The following is a 19,782-nucleotide window of genomic DNA, read 5'->3' as shown; positions in this document are numbered from 1 at the left end:
GTCCTCCAGCTTCCGTTTTCTTTTCAAGATTGAAGTTTTTCATTCCAACCTGGACATGCTGCACTCAGATATTTTTGAAGGTTTTGGGATGTGAGAAAGGCTGATTGCTATTTTCTATGACTTTAGAGCTTTTTACATTTTCATAGTTGTATCTTTCTCTTGGTGTCTCAGTTGTGGCAGCCATGAATGGCCTCCATGGCAGGGACTTGACTGACAGAGGGCCCAGGTCAGGGCATTCCAAATTCACCTTATATATGATAAGTATGTCATGTATATACTTATCATTTATATATGATAAAATTGGCATTTATATTACATAAGTGAATTTTATATATAAATGGCCTAGTATTTTATGTGTTACCTTTTTTCATATATATGGAAATATGTATGTATTTTAAATGGTTGTATATATATACTTTTAGATTATATACTGTATATAAATAAATATATAGAGATAAATATGTATATGCTTTTTCCATATGTATACATTGAAAAAGAGGTAACAGATAAAACACCAGGAGTCTATGGACTCAGCACGTGGGACACAGCACAGAGGACAGTAAGTGACACACACTTGAAGAAATAGGAGATTCGGCCATGGGAGCTCTGCATGGGAGCAAAGGGGCAGTGACAAAAAGTGTGTATTTATAGAGAGGGTAAGACTACCAGACACCATATATATATTATATATATATATATAAAATATGTCAATTTTATTATGTATAAATGTCCTGGTGTTTTATGTGTTACCTCTTTTTCCATATACATATATGGAAATGTGTATAAGTTTTACATTATTATACATTTTATATTATTATATATTTTGTTTTTATATATTATATATAAATAAGTATATGGAAATATATATATTTTTCCTATACACATGAAAAAAGAGGTAACACATAAAACACTAGGACATAGTTACTGGCTACATGTGGGAGAGAGAGAAAAAAGCTAAGTGCAAAAAAACCAAGCCTGGTATGTTAGTTTATGCCCACTGAGATGCATCCAAGATGGGATGAGACATGCAGGATAATTTATTAGGAAAAATGTCTGTGAGGGAAAGTGGGGCAGGCATGAAAAAAGTTTGGGAGAGCCTTGGGACCACTATGCAAATCTGATTCCTGTGAGGAAGAAAGAGAAAGAAGATTTAGCTTCAATTCAAACAGAGCATGGCAAGGCTGACAGGGAGTCCTCCCACCAGTCACCCAAGAGAGTAAAACAGAGTCTCACAGAACTGGGCTTGCTTTCATATCCCTGCTGGGTGCTTCAGGAAAGTGAGGACTCTATGCAAAGTAGATTATCAAATTGGAATGCACTGATCTGGGCCTCTGTCAATCAAGTCAATTGATTATTAATTAATCAATTATTAGCTGGGAGTATTGGAATTACCTAGGGAAATTTTTCAACATACATAAGCCTATACTTTCTCGGCCCTATTCATTAATGGGCTCCACCAGGAACTCAATAATCCTCTTGAGAAACAAAAGCTGCCATGGAGACCTGACAGTCTTGTTCATGCCTACCACAACTGACACACTGAGAAAAAGATGCAACCATGAAGGGGTAGAAAGTTCTCATGACACAGAAAATAGCAGTCAGCCTTTCTCACATCATAAAGCCTTCAAAAATATCTGAGTGCAGTATGGTCACCATATCAAACAATTCTCTAAAAAATTGATCAGTGAGTTAAATATAAGACCCAAACCATAAAAACATCTTAAAATAGACACAGAGGTACATATTGATGATCTCAAATGTGCCATGGATTCTTACATATGATAGAAAAGCATGACAAACAAGAAAAAAAGGTAAATTGCGCTTTATCAAGATGTGAGCCTTTTGTGCATCCAAGGAAATTATCAAGAAAATAATTAATAGACATAGAATGAGAGAAAATATTTGCAAACCACATATAGGCAGTTTTCATGTCCAGATAATATAAAGAAGTAGCTACAACTCAATAACAAAAGTACAAACCATCCAATTTACAAATGTGCAAAAGACTCAAATAGACATTTCCTCAAAGATGATATACAAATAGTCAAGAAGGACATGAAAAGATACTCAACATCAATAGTCAGCAGGAAAATACAAAGTCAAAGCTGCAATGAGACACCACATCACACCTACAAAACTGGCTACCATTCTTTTAAAATGTTAAATAACAAGTAGCAGCATTATGTAGAGTTTGGAATCCTCATACATTGCTGGTGAGAATATAAAAAGGTACAGCTGCTAGGAGAAACAGTTTTGCTGTTCCTCAAAAAGCTAATCATAGAATTCTCATTTGAAACAACATCCATTCCTAGGTATATACCCAAAGAATTAAATCCAGGGACTCAGAAAGGTACTTGCATGGGAATGTTGATTGCAGCATTATTCACAAAAGATAAAATATGAAAACAATCCATGTGCTAATCAACACATGAATAAATAAATATGGTGACACATACAACAGAATATTAATCTGTCATAAAGAGGAATGAAGCTCTGACACCCTCTGGAACATGCATGGACTTTGGAAACATTATGCTAAGTGAAAAATATCAGAAACAAAATAACATAATTGTATAATTTCATTTATATGAAACATCAAGAATAGGCAAATTCAAAGAGACAGAGTAGAGATGATCAAGGTCTAGGGTGGAACATACAGGGAGTTATTGTTTAAAAGATACAAAGTTTTAGTTCAAAATGATAAAAATTTTCCAGGAAAAATAGTGGTGATGGTAATATAACACTGTATATGTGGTGAATTTCACTTGATTGTGCATTTTAAAGTGGTTAAAATAGCACATTATTCACAGAACTGTGAAAAATAGATTTCTATTATTTAATTCACATGCTAAGGTATTTGTTATCGCAGCTGAAATCCATGAATACATCACTTGACGCAGTGTTTCAATGAAAGGCATCAGTTTTCAATCAAGTTAGCTGGAAGCTCCATTCCCCAGGAGAACCAGAGGCCCCAAAACAAGAGCTCCAGCAGGGGGTCAACTAGCACAGGTCCCATAGGGAAGCCTCAATGTCAGGCCCTGGATGGCATGTGAGGCTACAATGATACAACCACAATGTGAAAATGTAAGTATTTTTACTACTTACAGACAATACGGAGCACTCAGCACACCTGGAGACCACAGACACAGAGGTCAGTGAGCCCAGGCAGGGAAGAGAGAAGAGATCAGTAAGCCAATGGCTTTATTAAGTCCAGGGTGTTATCTGACAGGTTTCCAGCAGGGAGCTTTAATAGATGTGTTGAAAGCAAAGAGCAAACCCTGGGACCAGGAGCTCACGCTGTGACTGAGAAGTGGTCACTTTAAATGTGAGGGCGATTGTCAGAAATATCAGTTTAAAGAAGCAGCTGCAGAGAGGGGAGTCCAGGACACCAAGCAGGAGAGATGCTTCTAAGGTTTTATCTCTGGCCAACAACTGGAGCCACTTGAACGAGATACAGTATTGAAAACTGCCATGGTGACCAAGCCCTGCCTCTGATTTGAGGAAAATAAATGTAACACCTTAAAAAATGAATGCCAAGGCAACATGACACTATCAGCATCATGACATCCAGGGACACCAGCAGGGTGTGGTACTGTGCCCAGGAGTCAGAATACTGGGTTCTGGTCCCTGGGAGTGAGAAAACGAAAATGACTTCTCCCTGCCCCCCTGACATTGATCTTCCCACCCTGCTGCTCCCTCTTCTTCTCCCAAGCCCACGTGCAGTGCTCAGCCCCAGACATCACTGCCCCCAGGGTATACACAGTGCTGCCTAGAGCACACAAACACAAACTCATAGAAGGTGACAAAAATCTGCATTTGGGACACCTGATTGTGAAAGAGGGAGAACAGTGAACATAGAACCACAGAGACTGGGACTCACGGGGCTGGAAGGTGATGGAGCTGTAACATAACATATGTGTGACCTCGTGTGAAGTGTGCAGATCCATGTGGAATAAAACATGCAGCCTGGCCTGGGATTGTTGCCGTTCACACTTCCCTCAGTGTCCACCAAAGGGGGACAGAGTCCCTCCCAGCCTGGAGCCTTCCCAGGGGATGCCAACCTCAATCAGCGGAACCCACAGCAAGCAGGGTCCACCCTCACCAGGGTCACTTCAGTCCAAGTCTTCAGCGCGCTCTCCATGCTCCTCACATGGACTCTGTCAGCTCCTCCCTGACCTGGCGGCCGCCAACCTAACACCACTCCCTCTGCAGGTAGCTCCTGCCCCACACACCTGCTCCTTCCCTGGGCCCAGCTAAAGGCATCTCCCAGGGCAGCGCTGGTGCACGCGACGCCACACTGGGCGCTTTCCCCTCGTGACCTCCCTCCATACTCATCAACTCTCTCTCTCACTGCTCCCTAAATGCCCGCCCCTGCTCCATCTGTCCTGTTCTCTGGGGCATCCCAGGACAAGCCTAGCGCTGACACAGAACAGCGACTGCCTGAGGGCCCACAGCCTCCCCAGGAATCAGCCAGGCACCCTGTGACCTGCCTGCCCGCTGCACCCCCAGGGGGGTCCCTGAGCATGTGTGATGGTCACACACAGGCACCATCCGGGATATGGCCACCTACCCCCAGCTGTCCCTTGGGAAGACAGACCTCTCCTGTGTGCTTGCGGGGAGAAGGGGTGTGTTATTGCTCTTCGCTCCCAGAACACAACTCACCCCCACCCGCCCTCTCAGGTGTGAACAACGTCCCTCCAGACAGGATCTCTGGCCACTGCCTGTTCCTCCTCTACAGAGAGCAGCTTGGCCAGGTCAAAACCCTCAGGACAGACCCCTGGGTATGTCAGCACATGGAGGGCTGAGCCCCTCATGGCCACAGAGTAAGTCGGGATGAATCTCTCCAGCTCTGAACCCTGCCCTGTCCCAGGCTCCCCCTCCTGCATCTCAATGAGCCATGTCCCGCGGGGTTCCTGGGTAACTCCCCACTTCCTCCTGCACCACCACGGGGAAGGTGTGGTGACCACAGGGCAGTCAGCTGGGGAGAGAAGAGAGGACATCAAAGATGGTCAGGAAGAACATGAGAAACCCTGAGCTCCAGCTCAGCCGCCAGACCCCAGGGAGCCATAGAGTGACTGAGAACTTTCCCTTTGACTATGGGACTCACAGCCCCCACTGAGCGACCAGCACAGGCCTCTCCTCCCAAGAGACATGAGAGATTCACCCTGCACACCTCCAGGAAGGACAGTTTCCTCTGGGACACCCAGTTCCTGAATGTCCATCCTTGGAAGCTGCAGCCAAGCTAGACACTATTAGAGAAAGGAAGGTTCCCTCTCACCAGGCAACACACAGCTCACCCACAGCACAATGGGGCATCACTGTGACAGGTACCTGGTGCAGCTCCAGTCTCCTGCACTGAAGGGCAGAGCCAGATTGGGATGAAAGAGGCCAAAGGGCAAGAATTGCACCCTGACCCAGAGCCATGGGGACCGCAGGAGGCTGAGGCCCAGGACTGTGCTTGCCCAACCTGCAGGGTATGTGTGTGACTGTGTAGGTCTGTGTGTGTCTCTTCTGTGTGTGTGTGTGTGTGTCTGCACAAAGTGTGTGTTGAGGTTTGGTGAAAGAATCACGGCTGAAAAAGGCAGAGGCCTCCACAATTCCCAGGGACCTGAAACACAGACAGAAGGAAAAACAGAAGGAGGGACAAGGAGGCAGGACTGAGAGAGGAGGGGACAGAGAGGTGTCCTGGGCCTGACCCCACCCATGAGCTTGAGAAATGCTCCTGCCCCGGCAAGAGGCTCAGAGCAGAAGGAGGAAGGACAGCACAGCTGACAGCCGTGCTCAAGAAGCTTCTGGATCCTAGGCTCATCTCCAAAGAGGAGAACACGAAGGCAGCAGAGACCATGGGGCCCCTCTCAGCCCCTCCCTGCACACAGTGCATCACCTGGAAGGGGCTCCTGCTCACAGGTGAGGAGAGAACTTCCTGGGACAGGACAGGAGGAGGAACAGAATGACTGGATGGGGTCTCCTGGAGAGGATGGGGTTCTAAAAAATAAAAGAGGCCAGCACTTTGGGAGGCTGAGGTCGATGGATCACGAGATCAGGAGGTCAAGATCAGTCCGGCCAACACAGTGAAGCCCTGTTTCTGCTAAAAATACAAAAAATTAACCAGGTATGGTGGTGTGCTCCTCTAATCCTAGCTACTCGGGAGGCTGAGGCAGGAGAATCATGTGAACCCCGGAGGCAGAAGTTGCAGCGAGCCGAGATAGCGCCACTGCACGCCAGCCTGGGTGACAGTATGAGACTCCGTCTCAAAAGAAAAAAAAAAAAAAGGACAAAAAGAAAAATGAAAAAAAAGGAAAGAAGGCTCTGTTGGAGCCTGGATAGGGGAAAATACACCAGAGAGGGACAGGGGTCAAAACTGGAAAGTCACATTGAACCGGAATTGTAAGAGGTAGGAAAATCTTAAGTGTTCTGTTTTCCTGATTAATCATCACCGGCCACCACATTTTGAACAATGAAAATAATAACTATATCAGATGACACTTCAAATGAAAATATAAGCAGGACATGAAACACTGTCCTCAGCAAAAAACCTCAACACCTGGGGGGAAAAAAAACACCCAGGGCATGGAGGGCCCTGAGAACTCTCACATCTACAGGAGTCTGCAGCCTCTTCCAGGCACTGGGGTGTAACCAAGATCACAAAAGTCCCTGTCCTCACGGAGCTCACCTTGTCATGGAGAGGAAGACAGACATGCACAGAGATCTAGAATGTGAGGTCAGGTGTTGACAAGAACCCTGGAGGGAGCAGAGCAGGGAAAGGTCAGAAAAGGAAGACCCAGGTCTCTGAAGGAGGTGTCAGGACAGAAGTCTAAGGATGCCCTGATGTGAGCAGGACTGGAGGGCAGCGTGGAGGGGGCCCTGCGGACCCCTGGGGAGGCGGATTCCAAACAGAAAAATGCCAAGGTCAGAAGTGTTGAAGGAATGGGGGTCATACTGCTGATCTTCACCTAGTAGGAAGTAGGACATACACACATGCCACTTTTGTGTGTGTATGTGTTTGTATGTGTGTGTGTGTGTCTTCAAGGCTGAGGATTGAAGAGACCTTCTCAGGACCCAGGGCCCCATCTTTTCACCCCAATACATAGGTCTTAATATTAACTGATGCTCTCTGTACCTCCTAGCATCACTTTTAAACTTCTGGAACCCGCCCACCACTGCCCAAGTCACGATTGAAGCCCAGCTACCCAAAGTTTCTGAGGCGAAGGATGTTCTTCTACTTGTCCACAATTTGCCCCAGAATCTTGCTGGCTACGTTTGGTACAAAGGGCAAATGACATACCTCTACCATTACATTACATCATATGTAGTAGACGGTCAAAGAATTATATATGGGCCTGCATACAGTGGACGAGAAACAGTATATTCCAATGCATCCCTGCTGATCCAGAATGTCACCTGGGAGGACGCAGGATCCTACACCTTACACATCATAAAGCGAGGTGATGGGACTGCAGGAGTAACTGGACATTTCACCTTCACCTTATACCGTGAGTGATTCCACATGATCCCTGGGTGTTGGGGGGCAGGCATCATTTCTACTTCACACACACAGGATTGTCAGGCCTGGACTCTGCCTGTGTCACTCTCTGCATTATGTCCCATACTGGAGTTTGGGCATTTAGTGCAGGACACACACAGAGGAGACAAATTTCAACAGATCAGAATTCCTTTCCTGCATCCAGACTCTGCAGACACTTGCTGCAGAGGAAGAACAGTCTGATGGGAGGACTCAGAAGGAGGAGATCAATCTCAGCCAAGCACCTCATGCCCTCTTCATAAATTTGACCCTAAGAAAGACCCTGGAGAACTGAGTAGGGCTTGGCCTGAGGGGCCCCATGAGATACTCTCAGAGCAACTCAGCCCTAGAAGCCTCAACCCCAGACCCCTGTTCCTAAATCCTTAGTCCAGATAAAGCTGAGGAGCCCATGCCAGTGCTGGGTTGTGGCTTTTTTGGCAGGCCTTACTAGGACCAAGGATTTACCTGCTGTCTGAGGACTGTGTCTCCTGGAGCTGCTCACCAGCAAGGGATCAGCCCTCAGAGCCTCATCTGGACAAGGACAGAACTTTCTTCACCTGAGACTCAGAGTGGAGAGGACAGAAAGACAAGCTTTGTAGGCCATCAGCCAACTGCCTTGGGAGGCTTAGGACAGTCCATAGAAAGTCTAATGTCCCCAGAAGCAGAAACAGAAGAGATTTACCTGGTAGCAGCTTGTCCACAGGGATCTGAACTAAAGGTGCTTTCTCATGGAAGGAAACTAATAATAAATGCCGTTTGTGTGAACACCTCCACTATGCCAAGCATTAGGTCAGGTGACTGTGAATTATTTAACATTTACTCATAGATAGCATGAAAAGCCACAGTCCATTTGCCATTTAGCTTATTTGATTGAGAGAAAACTGAGGCACAGGGAGGCACAGTCACTGAACCAGAGTCACACCAACACAAACAGGAGATCAGGGTCACATGAGATCTGTCTGGAGCCACAGGCCCATCTTCTACTCCACCAGAAGTGAGGGCTTACTGGGTTCCAAGGACCCCATAGTCATTTATTGGCTCATATCCTCTCTTCTTAGACATCCAAACCTCAGAGGAGTGAGAGCAAATGGTCAACTGATTAGTCTGTACTCCAGAACTCAATCACCTGCCTCAACCGTCATAGTCAGTCCAAAAAAAATGTCCAGGCCTCCCTCTCAGATCTTAACCCCTATCACTCAACCTGAAATCCTGTGTTTCCCAAAGTGTCTATGTCACTGTCATGAGAGGATCAAGGAGAGGACCTTGTTTTCTTTCCCCACTCACACCCTGCACCAGCACAGGCCCAGGGAGAGAGACACACTCAGGAGCTCTCACATAACGAATGAAGAAATTGAATGAAGAAATGTATGATCCAAAACCTCTTTAGTGACTGGATCCTGGATGCAGGGCCCTAGGAGGTTCTAGCCACACACGTCCCTTGTCCTTCAGAGGCTGACAAGCATGTTGCATCCCCCCACTACCTCTTGCCCCTAAAGCAACCCCACCTCATGTAACTATGAAGCTCTTTGGACACCGGATGGTTCTCAGGGCTTCTTGGTCCTGGACTGTGGAACTCAGAGCACTTGGTCCCTGGGGTCTCTGAAGTCAGTGTAGCCCTCACTGCTCACTACCATAGTGTCTCAGCATCTCTCTGCTTCTCTGTGTCCCTCATCTTCCTCCCACTTCATTCTGACTGGCAAGCCCTGTCCTGCACAGCTTCTTCCTCCACTCCTAGGCCTTCCCCAGACACTCCCTCTAACTAGGCTGGCTGTTCTGTTTCCTTCCCCCTAACACTGTGGCCTGGCCCAACTCCCAGGAAATAGGACAGGGGCAGAAATCACCTGGAGTTGCCACTACTGTCAGGCTTCCTCTCGAGCCAATGTCCCCAGGTCCCTAAGAGAATGAGCTTCCATTGTATTCCCACCCAGGGCTCTTTCCCTTTGTGAGGCTGACCTGTGGAAAAGACAATGGGACAGAGATAGGCAGTTCCTCCATCCACTCTAATCATTCCCAGACAAGTTCTTCTGGCCTCCTGCACAAAAAAAAAAAAAAAAAAAAATTATTGAAATGGTGATTTGTAGTAAAGAAAGATTTTAATGACTCCAAGTCTGCCCAACAGCAGGCCGGGGGTTTATTATTACTCAAATCAGCCTCCCCAGTGGATCAGGGGTTAGAGATTTTCAAGGATAGTTTCAGGGGCACAGGACTAAAAAATGAGTACTGATTATTTGGTGATGGAATTATGCGGGCGGAGGGAAATGATCTGTTTGTGCTTGAATCCACCTCTAGGTAGGGACCACATGACTGGCTGAGCCATTAGTCATAGGTATGGATGAGGTCAGCTGGTTGCCAGGATACAAAAGAATGAGAAACATCTCAAAAGACCAATCTCACGTTCTACAATAGTGATGTTATCTATAGGAGAAATTACTTACAAATTTTGTAAACTCTGGCCAAATGACATTGGAGCAGTCAGGGATTATAGAAACTGTGCCTACATTTGAGCAGAATTCAGTTGCCTCCTATAATCTTAATTTCATGGTCTTTCACTATTTGACAAAGGCAGTCCCTGGGCAAAGTAAGGGTGTTAGTTTTATGTAGGAACTATTATCATTCTTCTTCAAAGTTAAATCATAAACTAAATTCCTCCCAATGTTAACCTGGCCTATGCCCAGGAATGAGTGAGGACAGCCAGCCTGAGACTAGATGCCAGATGGAGTCAGCCATGCTAGTTTGCTGTCACTGTTGTAATCTTTGCACTGACTCACCAGGGTGTCACAGGCTGGACAGGCCTGCAGTCCCCAAAGTCCATGGGCTCATTTCAACCGTTTCACTCGTGACTCCATCCTCAACCTGCTATGGAGCTCACATTCTCCAGTCACTTCCTAGAGACTTCTGGCTTCCTGTCAGGCATATAACAAGCTTGAAATTTGTCTCTCGGTTCTAACACTTAGCAAAAAGCTGAACAAACTCAAAAGTCAACAACTCGTTAAATCCCTCAGAGATGGCTGAGCACAGTGGCTCACGCCTATAATCCCAGCACTTTGGGAGGCCAAGGCAGGCACAAGGTGAGGAGATGGAGACCATCCTGGCTAACAGTGAAAGCCCATCTCTACTAAAAATACAAAAAATGTGTTGGGCATGGTGGCAGGCGCCTGTAGTCCCAGCTACTTGGGAGGCCGAGGCAGGAGAATGACATGAACCCGGGAGGTGGAGCTTGCAATGAGCTGAGATCATGCCACTACACTCCAGTCTGGGTATCAGAGCGAGACTCTGTCTCAGGAAAACAAAAATGGCGTTAGAGAAATGAAGAATGCTTTTGATGCTTACTGGTAGACTGCACACAGCTGCGGAAAGAATCCCTAGCTTGAGGATGTGTCAATAGAAACTTCAAAAACTGAAACAGGAAAGTTCAAAAAGAGTGGGGAAAAAAACTGGAACAACATATTCAATTTCATATTTAATATTTTGTTTTGACAATAGCAATTTTTAAATTTTGTAGCTGTGGGACAACTACAAAGGCTGTAACATACATGTAATGAGAATACTGGTGGTTTTGGGGACCAGTTGGAAGTGGCCAGGTGGGTGTTATCTGATGGTTTTACTGCCTGTGCCACATGCAACTGTTTCCTCATGATGATGCCGTTTTCATAAGTTGGAGTTCTTTGTGTGGGGAGACACACGAGCCATTGGCATCTCACTTAGACTCTTCCTAATTCACACAAACTTAAACTTTAGTGGTATTTCCTGAGCTTAAGTGAAAATGAAGAAAGTATTTCACTTATCTGTTTTGGGGTCCTCCCAATTTTTCCTAACTATGCACAGAAATTAGAAGCGGGGAGTTCTTTCTATATTTACTAACATAACACACATAACTTCTTTTAATTTGGCATCTATCCTCCCTTTATGGAATTGACACACTAACCAGTTATGTCCTTTTAAAAGACTCAAAGATGCCTTTGGCATCTTTCTTTGAGCATAATGTGATCCTGCTGGAATTCATGGCACACCTAAACCTTATTTTGGTCTCAAGAGAAATAGTACCACCAGCAATTGATCTTAGATGTTTGGACCATCAGTAAAAATTTCATGTTTCCTCCAAATTTTTTCATGTTTCCTCCAAATTTTTTGTTGTTGTTGTTACTAGAGTCAGAATATAACATGAGGTCTAAACTCCTGACAACTTTTTATGGGAAAATTATGGTTTTACAAATTGAGCATCCCAAATCCAGAAATCCAAAATCTGAAAAGCACCAAAATTCAATACTTCTGACCACTGATGTGATGATAAAAAGAAGTGCACACTGGTGCATTTTGGATTTTAAATTTTTCAGATTTGGGATGCTAAACCAGTACATATACTGAAAATATTCCAAAATAAAAAAAATTAGAAATCCAAAACACTTTGTTTTGAGCTTTCTGCATAAGGAGCACTTTATCTGTATGAACTATAGGCATGAAGCTGTACAGGAGATGTCTAGATCCTCCTCATCCTGCATAACTGAAACCGCACACCCATGGAACAATTCCCTATTCCCCTGATTCCAGCTCCTGGAAACTATTATTCCACTCTCTGATTCACTCTGGAATCCACTGATATGAGGTACATAGAGTAGTCAAACTCAGAATCAGAGAGTAGAATGTCTAATGAGAGAAAGTATCTGCAAGACTTCTTCCCAAATATTGGTCTACTATCCAACAAACACATATGGTCCATGAGAGGCAGACTTCCATGATCAGTTCATGGTCACCCTTTCCACCAGTCAGTTCTGCATTTGCAAACATCCACATGTATTTCTAGAAAGATCCACATGGTCCTCACCTGCCCTCTACAGGGGGAAGGGAGCATCATGGACCCATAGCAGGGAACATGGTCTTGGTCCAAAGCTATTAGCTCTTGCCTGTCCCCTTCACTCTTTGTAGGTCATTCCTTGGACTCTCCTCTATCTTTAGAGGTCACTGGCTCAAGTCAGTCACTATGACACAACTGGGAAAACTGCCCCACCTTGTGGCTCCACTGTCTGATGACTGAACTGACCTCCAGGCTTGACTCTGATCTCCCCTGTGTTATTTCTGCTGAAGTACCCAGTCCCAGGCCAGGCATTCCAGTACACAAAGGGTTTAAGGACAATGGGAAGTTCCATCATCCATCTCTAGGCTGTCCTTGGAAAGGGAAGCTGCAGAGAAAACATATCTCTGTGGGCAAAGTAAGACTGAAACTAAGAAGATTCCAGCACTGCATGCTCCAAGTGAGGACCGCAAGTTGGGCCAGGCAGGCAGTTGGAGACAGAGGGACTAAGAGAGGCACCGGGGTTGTGACTGCTGCTCCTGTTTCTTTCCATGACCCAATGCTGCTGCACAATTCACACTTGAGAAAGTCTGTGCTTCTCCCACATAAAGCAGGTAGCCTCACATTCTCTGAGCCCTCAGATTGCCATGCATCTGTCTTTGACACACACATCTGCCATGTGCTTTTAAGGACTTGGGTGGGATGAGAGGTGGGAAATGCCAAATCTTATTGAAAAATGCCATTGGAGGCCTCAAAGGTGCCACACAGGGCAATCTTCTCTCTGTTTTCTGCACAGTGGAGACTCCCAAGCCCTCCATCTCCAGCAGCAACTTAAACCCCAGGGAAGCCATGGAGGCTGTGAGTTTAACCTGTGATCCTGCGACTCCAGTCGCAAGCTACCTGTGGTGGATGAATGGTCAGAACCTCCCTATGACTCACAGGTTGCAGCTGTCTGAAACCAACAGGACCCTCTTTCTACTTGGTGTCACAAAGGATATTGCAGGACCCTATGAATGTGAAATACGGAACCCAGTGAGTGCCAGCCGCAGTGACCCAGTCACCCTGAATCTCCTCCGTGAGTATCTTCTGTTCCTCTGAGAGCCAGGCTGAGATCCCATATACACATGGCCAGAGGCCAGGCCTCTCAGTCCCTCTCAGGTCCAAGTACAGAGACCTTTACCTCTGGACATCAAAGCTGGACATGACTTTCTGCCCCGGGCATAACAGAGTAGGCCTAGGCTTGATCTATAATAAAAAAGAGGCTGCTCCTGTCATGGGAAACTCCGGGTCCACAGCTTGTGACATGAGAAACAGGTGAATGTCTCAGTCTCCAGATCAGTGAACACAGAGGGGATTTGGCTGGGACTTCAGTGTTGCGACTTGGTTCACAGGATCACTGTAGCCCTTACACAGACCAGGATTTTCCCTGCCCTCTGACAATATCACCTGTGATTTTATTCCCTTTGACCCACATGGCCTGCATTTCCCCACCATTTCTTCCTCATACATCTGTTACCATACAGGGGAAGTCCCCAAGCTCTCCTGCCTCACTGACTCTCACCCACTGGCAAAGCATTCTTGGCTGATTGATGGGAAGTTCCAGAAATCAGCACAAGTGTTCTTTATCCCCCAAATCACTAAAACATATAGAGCGGTCTATGTCTGTCTCATCCATAACTCAGCCACTGGTGGAACAAATCTCATAATCAAGAGGATCATACTCCCTGGTAAGTGGATCCCTGGAGCATTGGCAATGTGTTTTCCAGTGAAGTCTATCTAGCTATCAGGGAAAAGCCACCTGCCCTCTGCAAAGGGAGAGGGAAACTCAAAACCCAGGACAGGGAATATGTTTCTGCTCCAAAACCACCAGCTTTTGCCTGTCCCCTTCACTCTTTCTAGATCATTCTTTAGACTATACACTAACAATGAAAAATCTGAAAGGAAATTAAGGAAATAATTTCAATTCACATTAACATCAAAAGGAATAAAATATTTTGGAAATAAGTTTAATCAAAAAGTTCAAATGATTATACCCTGAAAACTACAAAACATTGCTGAAAGAAATTAAAGACAATATAATATATGGAAAGATATTTCATTTTCATGGATTGGAAGAATCAATATTGTTAGAAAGACAATACTACCCAAAGTGAGTTGCAGATTCAATGCAACCCCTACCAGAATCCCAGTAACACTTTTTGCAGAATTACAAAACTCTGTCCTAAATCTGACCTGACAGCCTCTTATTAATGACTGCCACAACAGAAACACTGAGAAAAAGATGGAACCATGAAAAGGTGGAAAGCTCTCATGACAGAAAATAGCAATCAGCCTTTCTCACATCCCAAAGCCTTCAAAAACACACAAGTGCACCATGGCCAGTATGGAACTGACTGAAAACTAATCACCAAGCTAGAAACCTCATAAGAGAAAAAAAAGGGCAACAATATATTTGGCTTATCACCTCCCACTTTTGCCTACTAATCTGATGCTAAAAAGAAATGCTCACTGAAGCATTTTAGGTTTTGAATCTTTCAGATTTGGGATGCTAAACCAGGAAGCATATGACAAATATTTCAGAATCAAAAAATGTCACAAATCCAAAACACTTTTTGTCCTAAGTCTTATGCATAAGAAATACTCAATCTGTGTGAACTATAGATATCAAGCTCTTCAGCAGATCTCTAGAACCTCCCCAGCTTGCATAACTGAAACTGCACACCAATGAACAACTTCCGATTCTCCCCACTCCCAGCTCCTGGCAACCAGCAGTCTCTTCTCATATTCACTCTGGAATCCACTTACATGAGGTCCCTAGAGTAGTTGAACCCATGGAATCAGAGAGTACAATGTCCAATGAAAGAAAATATTTGCAATACTTCTCTCCAAATTTGTCTCATATCCATCAAACACACATGGTCCATGAGGACCAGATTTACAGCAGTTCATTTCCACCCTTTCCACCAGTCAGTTCTGCATTTGCAAATGTCCACATGTATTTCTGGAAAGATCCACATGGTCCTCACCTGCCCTCTTCAGAAGGAGAGGAAACTTAAAGAAACCAGGACAGGGAACATGGTTCTGCTCCAAAGACACCAGTTCTTGCCTGTCCCCTTCACTCTTTCTAGATCATTCCTTGCACTCCGCTCTATCTTTAGGGGTCACTGGTTCAAGTAAGTCACCATGAAACACCTGCAAAAAACTGCCACCCCTTGTGCCTCCACTGCCTGATGATTGAACTGACCTCCAGGCTTGACTCTGGTCTCCCCTGTGTTATTTCTGCTGTAACATCCAGTCCCAGGCCAGGCTGCTCAGTATCTCCAGGGTTGCAGGACAAAGGGAAGTCCCATTATTACTCAACTCTAGAAAGTCCTTGGAAATGGAAGCTGCAGAGAAATCACATCTAGGGGGGCAAAGTAGGATGGAATTTAGAAGGGACCCAGGAGTTGCACACACCAGGTAAGGAACCCAAGGTGAGCCAGCCATTCAACTGATTAGGGAGGGACTGGGAGGGGTAGCAGGGGCTGTGACTCCCACTGACGTGTCTGTCCATGACCCAACAGTGCTGCTCAATTGACACTTGAGAAAGTGTATGCTTCCCTAAGACAGAGCAGGTGGCCTCACAGTCTTTGAGCCCTTAGATCATCATGCATCTGTCTTGTGACACACACACCAGCTATTGGCTTTCAAGGACTTGGGTGGGCTGAGAGGTAGGGACGCCGACTCTGATTGAAGGATGCCTGTGGAGGAATCAAAGTTGCCACACAGGACAATCTTCTCTCTGTTATCCACACAGCGAAGCTGCCCAAGCCCTACATCACCATCAACAACTTAAATCCCAGGGAGAATAAGGATGTCTTAACCTTCACCTGCGAACCTAAGAGTGAGAACTACACCTACATGTGGTGGCTAAATGGTCAGAGCCTCCCGGTCAGTCCCAGGGTAAAGCGACCTATTGAAAACAGGATCCTCATTCTACCCAGTGTCACGAGAAATGAAACAGGACCCTATCAATGTGAAATACGGGACAGATATGGTGGCATCCGCAGTGACCCAGTCACCCTGAATGTCTTCTGTGAGTATCTTTTGTTTCTCTGTGGGCCAGGCCACCAGCTTATATCCAAACGACCAGAGGCCAGGCCTCTCAGTCTCTCTCCGGTCCAAGTATAGACACATTTACTTCTGGACATCCGAGCTGGCCATGACTCCCTGCCCTGGGAAAACCTAGGTAGGAACAGCCTTAACCAAGAATATAAGGGGAGGGGACGCTCTTGTCATGGGAGACTTGGGGCCAACACCTTGTGATGGGAGAAAAAGGTGACTACCTCAGGCTTCAGGTCAGTGAACATAGACGGGGTTTGGCTGGGACTTGAGGGTGTGTCTGGGCTCAGAGTGTCACTGTGTCCCTTTAAGAGACCAGGAGCATCCCCTTCCCTCGGATGACATCACCTCTGACTTTATTCTCTTTGCTCCAGATGGTCCAGACCTCCCCAGAATTTACCCTTCATTCACCTATTACCGTTCAGGAGAAAACCTCTACTTGTCCTGCTTCGCAGACTCTAACCCACCGGCAGAGTATTCTTGGACAATTAATGGGAAGTTTCAGCTATCAGGACGAAAGTTCTCTATCCCCCAAATTACTACAAAGCATAGCGGGCTCTATGCTTGCTCTGTTCGTAACTCAGCCACTGGCAAGGAAAGCTCCAAATCCATGACAATCAAAGTCTCTGGTAAGTGGATCCCAGCACTCTGGCAATAGGGTTTTAGGTGGAGTCTATCTGGCTTTCAGAGAAGAGTCAGGAAACATTTTTATTCCAGCCTGTGTCCCATGGGCACAAGCAAATCCCAAATTCTCCTTCCGAACCCTCCAAATTTGTCTAAGAACTTCCAAAACTTTAACAAACATGCTGATATATTCATAAAATTCCCAGCCTAGACCAAGCAGGAGAAACATTGATTTCACTGAAATAATTGATAATAATGAGTATAATATTTTATATTTTTATTTGAAAATTTGCTGATCCTTTAAATGCTTTGTTTTCTAGATTTATGGAATTTTTCTCTTTTATTCTATCTATAGCTTATAGCAGTTCAATAAACTATAATTCTGGGAAAGATAATTGAAACATTGACTTTTGCTCTCTACCTGACTGCCCGAGAATTGGGCAACTATTCATGAGTATTGATATGTTTTTGGTAATACACATATTTGCACAAGTACAGTAACAATCTGCTCTCTTTGTAACAGGGCACATTTGAAATCATTGGTTATATTACCAAGGCTTTGACTGGGATGTTATATTTAAGAATATAGATAGAATGAACCAATATGAACTGCAGGCAAAGTCTGAAGTCAGCCTTGGTTTGGCTTCCTATTCTGAAGAGTTTTGTAAAAGCTTAATCTGAGATACCTTTTAAAAACTTAGAGCAAAGAAAATTTTAAAAGACAGCCTACATGGTCCATTGCTACTCTTGCTGCACTTATGTAAAGAATCAGACCACGTTTAAAGAAACTCAACCTATTTTGCAAACGAACTGATTCTACTGAAATTATCATTGGTAAAACTAGAGATGCCCATAGAGAGAAAAATTATGTGGAAAATAAAAACTGTACTATACCGGTTATGAGATGGCAGCTCTGTTCATTGTTTCTGTGTTTTTATTATCGACCTGTAGACTTGATATTACCCTGAATTCTACTAGTTCCTCCAATTCCATTTTCTCCCATGGAATCACTAAGAGCAAGACCCACTCTGTTCCAGAAGGCCTATAAGCTGGAGGTGGACAACTCAATGTAAATTTCATGGGAAAATCCTTGTACCTGAAGCGTGAGCCACTCAGAACTCACCAAAATGTTGGACACCATAACAACAGATGCTCAAACTGTAAACCAGGACAACAAGTTGATGACTTCACACTGTGGACAGTTTTTCCCAAGATGTCAGAACAAGAATCCCCATCATGATGAGGCTCTCACCTCTCTTAACTGTACTTGCTCATGCCTGCCTCTTTCACTTGGCAGGATAATGCAGTCATTAGAATTTCACATGTAGTAGCTTCTGAGGGTAAAAACAGAGTGTCAGATATGTCATCTAATCCTCAAACTTTTATGTAACATCTCAAAGGAAATGTGGCTCCCTCCACCTTGCATACAGGGCTCCCAATAGAAATGAACACAGAGATATTGCCTGTGTGTTTGCAGAGAAGATGGTTTCTATAAAGAGTAGAAAATCTGAAATTATAATAGAGTCCCCTTTAAATGTACATTGTGTGGATGGCTCTCACAATTTTCTAAGAGATACATTGTAAAACATGACAGCAATACTGATTCTAGCAAAATAAAACATGTACCATATTTGCTAATACTGTTCTCTTAAAATAATTTTAAAAGAATGGGGTGGGCCCTCCCATGTGTCCAGGCCAGGTCTCTGAACAGAATCCTCCATCTGCAGCAACAATGCCTAAGAAGATGACATGGACTTAGTCCTGATATGCAGCCATTCCTGTATACCCTTCCCCTGCCGCAGGGCCATAACAGCCCAGGGCCCAAATCGCATCAGCTGCAGAGCTGAGAAAGAACATGGGATACCCAGCATCCCTTACCTTCTTCCAGTCCACTGCAGTGGCTACTGGCATCGCCCATTTACCCCTGAGGACATCCATCTGCTGACCCACAGTTTCTAAGAGTCAGACTTTCCCGTCTTCTCTGAGCCCCAGCTACTTTCACTCTGCTGAACCCTTCTTCTTCCCACAGGTTTCATTGCCTTAGCAGATACCTCTTTCAGCTGCAGCTAACAGGTAAGCCAAGACCCAGACCCCAGAGGATAAACAAGGATTTCAAAACCTACTGTGTCCAATGGAGATGCCCACTTGTGGGCGGCAAGCCACCCAGGTGCTGAGGCAAGAGACCGAGGGCATGAGCTGTTCCAGTATAATAAAATATAAAAGAAGAATAGTTATACCAGATATAGATTTTAAATATGATTATATGTGAATAGCATTAATCTTTAGTTGGCAGCAATTACTCTTTATTCCAATATTATAATAATCCTAGCTATATAATCATAACCTAGGAAAAGCCAGGCCATACAGAGATAGGAACTGGGGAGACATAGTGAGAAGTGACCAGAAGACAAGAGTGCGAGCCTTCTGTTATGCCCAGACAGGGCCACTAGAGGGCTCCTTGGTCCACTGGTAATGCCAGGGTCTGGGAAGACACCCGTTGCCAAGCGGACCGTGGTCTAGTGGTAGCCTCAGCGTCAAGGAAAAAACCCGCTATTTCCCCGGGGGGGTTTAGAGAAGACTCTTCTCCTCCACCTCTTGTGGAGAGCCTGACATTAATCAGGTCCACCTGCAGTTATCCGGTGGCCTAACCATCTCTCTGTGATGCCGTGCTTCAGTGGTCACACTCCTAGTCTGTTTTCATCTTCCATCCTGTACAACTGGCTCTGCCGTTTAGTTAGCAGCAGTA

The 19,782-nt window shown here is 45.1% G+C and overlaps 1 protein-coding gene across 8 annotated transcripts; it reads left to right on the top strand.

Moving 5' to 3' along the window:
- The first annotated feature begins 1,052 nt into the window (after nucleotides 1-1,052).
- On the top strand, nucleotides 1,053-18,674 carry LOC129019897 (pregnancy-specific beta-1-glycoprotein 4). Of its 8 annotated transcripts, none has more exons than XM_063658495.1 (6): nucleotides 1,053-5,907; nucleotides 7,128-7,493; nucleotides 13,108-13,386; nucleotides 16,108-16,386; nucleotides 16,868-17,041; nucleotides 18,074-18,674. In XM_063658495.1, the coding sequence occupies exons 1-6, from the start codon at nucleotides 5,844-5,846 to the stop codon at nucleotides 18,082-18,084; spliced, it is 1,173 nt and encodes a 390-aa protein (XP_063514565.1). In that variant the 5' UTR covers nucleotides 1,053-5,843; the 3' UTR covers nucleotides 18,085-18,674. The 8 variants fall into 8 exon arrangements, with proteins under 8 accessions (XP_063514565.1, XP_063514564.1, XP_063514561.1 ...); XM_063658494.1 differs by having other exon boundaries at nucleotides 17,988-18,674; XM_063658491.1 differs by having other exon boundaries at nucleotides 16,787-17,041.
- The last annotated feature ends 1,108 nt before the right edge of the window (nucleotides 18,675-19,782 follow it).

This window comes from Pongo pygmaeus, chromosome 20 (assembly GCF_028885625.2).
Source record: "Pongo pygmaeus isolate AG05252 chromosome 20, NHGRI_mPonPyg2-v2.0_pri, whole genome shotgun sequence".
Taxonomy (NCBI): domain Eukaryota; kingdom Metazoa; phylum Chordata; class Mammalia; order Primates; family Hominidae; genus Pongo; species Pongo pygmaeus.
This window is presented reverse-complemented; position numbering and strand designations above follow the sequence as displayed.

Excerpts from the sequence above, each read along its gene's own strand:
- LOC129019897 (XM_063658490.1), top strand. The coding sequence starts at position 5,844 with ATGGGGCCCCTCTCAGCCCCTCCCTGCACACAGTGCATCACCTGGAAG. Across the intron at positions 7,494-13,107 it reads TTTCACCTTCACCTTATACC|TGGAGACTCCCAAGCCCTCC; the intron begins GTGAGTGATTCC and ends TTTTCTGCACAG. Across the intron at positions 13,387-16,107 it reads AGTCACCCTGAATCTCCTCC|CGAAGCTGCCCAAGCCCTAC; the intron begins GTGAGTATCTTC and ends TTATCCACACAG.